Source organism: Austrofundulus limnaeus, unplaced genomic scaffold (genome assembly GCF_001266775.1).
Source record: "Austrofundulus limnaeus strain Quisiro unplaced genomic scaffold, Austrofundulus_limnaeus-1.0 Scaffold188, whole genome shotgun sequence".
Lineage (NCBI taxonomy): Eukaryota > Metazoa > Chordata > Actinopteri > Cyprinodontiformes > Rivulidae > Austrofundulus > Austrofundulus limnaeus.
The window spans coordinates 26,198-29,308 of record NW_013952590.1 but is presented as its reverse complement, the minus strand read 5'-3'; the positions used below and the strand labels follow the sequence as shown (position 1 = coordinate 29,308).

The window sequence follows — 3,111 nt, the reverse complement described above, 5'->3', positions numbered from 1 at the left end:
GAATGAAGCCAGTCTGTGTTGATAAGGCTTCCAATTTAAATTAAATCTGTCTGACAAAGCAGCAGCTCTCATTTACAGCCGCCTCGTTCTGCTCCGTATTTCTCTCCTCTCAGTAGGGGTGTTTACTGCGCACGCAATTTCCGGTTAGCTTCTTAGCTTAGCCTCCTTCACAGTGGAACTGGCGCACATACGTCGCAGCCAACCGATCCAACCATTTTAAACTTCAGCAGAGGCCACACCTCCTGCAAGAATCGCTTCTCTATAGCCGAGAGTCCAGACCCTCGTATGAAGCAAAGCGAAGGACARGGGKCTGGGTTTTATCAGGCTACAGTAACTAGGGTTGTCCCGATCAGATACTCAATATCGGTATCRGTGGCAGATATRGCCATTTTTTTGAAAATCGGGTAGAATCAGATTTAGTCATGTGATCGGGCCGATACAGTTTTCAYGACAGTTTTAAGTGTCATCATGCTTTACAACTGCCGTTAAGAAGTCAGAACGCACTCAAGTATGCAACCATGTCCACAGTGTGGGAACACTTTTCAATGGAAAACAACGATGCTGAAACTGCATCTTGTAAAATCTGCAAACTGGATGTTTCTCATGGTGGGAACAGCAGGGCTCGCTTTAATACTACCAACATTGACACTTGGAAAGAAATAAAGAAACTAGATACTGCATAGCGGTAACATAATGACCCCCGCACGCAGAAATGCACCAGAACTCAGAAATCTTTATTCCTAATAAATGTCATGCTACTAGRYGCATCCCAATATTGTAGTGGCTTGGGAGGGGGTCTTTTGTTGGGTGGGGGCATTGGTTGACCTGATGGATAGCCCCTCATCAGAGTTAAACAACCAAAGAAAATTTGAAGCTCCTATGCTTAGTAGTTTTTGAGCTACAACCATTTTTTATGTCCAGATACCACTTTTTCGGATAAATTGGTGGTCGGGGGTGGGGGGGGCACTGATTGGTGGGTCTGATGGATAGAGCTTCATCAGAGCTAAACAACAAAAGAAATCTGAAGCTTTTTTGTTGAACAGTTTCTGAGTTATAAGCATTTTATATGTCCTGACACCCCCTCTTTGAAAGGAGCCCCCTCCTCAAATATGGGGTSYAKCGTAAAACCGTTGGCTGGCCCAGTGTAGGTCAGACTCATCTACAGTCCTGCCAAATTTCATGTTGATCGGTGCAGCYGTTTTTGTGCTACGGTTGACCAAAAATCTGAAAAAAAAAAAAAAAAAACAGTACGAAAACAATATGACTCCTGCTTACGCTTCGCGTGCGGGGGTCATAATAAAGCTATCAGATCGGTACTGGAAAGACTAATCATTAAAAAAAATTTGGATTGTATTGGGAGCCAAAAAATGTGGATCGGGACCTCCCTAGCAGTATCTGTGGTGGCACTCTTAAATAACTCCTCTGTTCACTGGTTGGAGTCAGCGCCTGATTATTCCATCAAATTCTGTGAAATTGTGTTTAAGTTCAAAGACGTATTCTTCGGTCATGACCGGATTTATACAATTGTTCAAGTATTGCTGGATTCTAACCTGGACATCTTAAGACATTTCTGGTGAATGATAAGGCACTATTTGAGTAACGTGTTTTCTTCACTTCAGGGACTACCCAAGTTCGAGGCGTGAGTCTCGGCGGCCTCAGAGCCTCAGCCAGCAGCAGCAGCAGCATCACCTCCATCAGGCTCAGTGGGACTCCAGGCGGACGGACAGCAGCGGTGACGATCGAAACGGTTACGCCTTTGCGCCTCCGCCGGCTCCTCTTTTCCTCCGAGGACGGGCGATGTCTGAAAACGACCTCCGCTACGAAAGCAGCCAGCATTGGTCCCCGTCGCTGTTCTCTGCGACCAGCCAGATGCTGAGTGAGGTGGAGGAGGCGGGAGACTCGACGAGCCCCGCCAGGCAGAGCAGGAAGAAAGCCCCACCGAGGCCGCCGCCCCCCAAGTGGGAGCAATTCCACCGCCGACGTGCGTCTCACCACGCCTTGCTGTCCTCTCCCTCCGGTGCTCCTCCTCTCTGCGTCCCACCTTCCTTCGACTCTGCAGAGGGACAGTTCTCAGCTCACTCCTCGTCCTATGTCCCGCCGCCCGAAACATCTCGACAGAGGTCCTACAGTTTGCCCCCTGAGAGACAGGAAGTCACAGAGATGTGCCCTCGGTGCAGCTGCAGCCAAACTCAAACCTTCTCCCACACCCCGTCCAATCAGAATCCAGCACAGTTTCAGGAACGCCCTTTTACCGTGGCTCCGCCCAGTCCAATGTTCTCTAGGAAGATGTTCAGACCCGTGGCCCCGCCCCATGCAGAGAGACTGGACACTCCCCCTTCACCACCAGCTGGAACCACCAGGTGAGCTAAAGAGTCTCACATTCATCAGAGTAAAACAAATGTAAAAAAGTACCTGCTTTTTCAAGTTTTATTAATCTTTATCTTGGAATTTATCTAAATATTTAGTGAACAGAATAATTGGTATCCGCAGTCCATATTTTTTAATAAAACTAGCTGTTAGCTCATTAATCTGATCAAAGTTAAACTCTATTTCTATAAACTGAGGTTGTTCAAAAAGCTATCCACAGCAGGTAAGATATTAACTGTTCATAACCTTCCCACAGAACCCCTCCTTAAAACATTTGAGCTACCACTTTAATATAAACTTGTACAATATTTAAATGTCATAGCAGACGCATCAAACAACATGAAGAAAGAAATGTGAGGAAGAAATGTCAGCGTGATGATGAGCTTGCCAGGGCTCAAACTTTATACCTCCCTACGTCCTGAACAATGTTCTAGTTTTTCCTGCCTTAAATAAATCACGTTCAGATGAATGAAGACTAACAAAGGCAGGGAGGAGATGAGACTCTAGATTGCTTTTGTTGGAACCAAGAATGAAAGATTAATGAGCTGTTCAAAAGTCTGCATCTTAGATTTCACTACTGACTCAGGCTGAGCTGCTGAAGTTACCTGAGGGGTTTTGTCTTTTTAACCCAGAGATTGCTAGTGCCCTGCTGATTTTAGCTAGTGCCCTGCTGAATTTAGCTAGTGCCCTGCTGATTTTAGCTAGTGTCCTGCTGATTTTAGCTAGTGCCCTGCTGATTTTAGC

General features: G+C 46.2%; 1 protein-coding gene across 1 annotated transcript in view; it reads left to right on the top strand.

Moving 5' to 3' along the window:
* Window positions 1–3,111, top strand: part of shroom4 (shroom family member 4) — a 138,452-nt gene that overhangs the window by 130,678 nt on the left and 4,663 nt on the right. Inside the window, exon 7 of the mRNA XM_014018252.1 lies at window positions 1,620–2,360. Coding sequence (XP_013873706.1) covers window positions 1,620–2,360 — 741 coding nt within the window. The remainder of the gene's footprint in view (window positions 1–1,619; window positions 2,361–3,111) is intronic.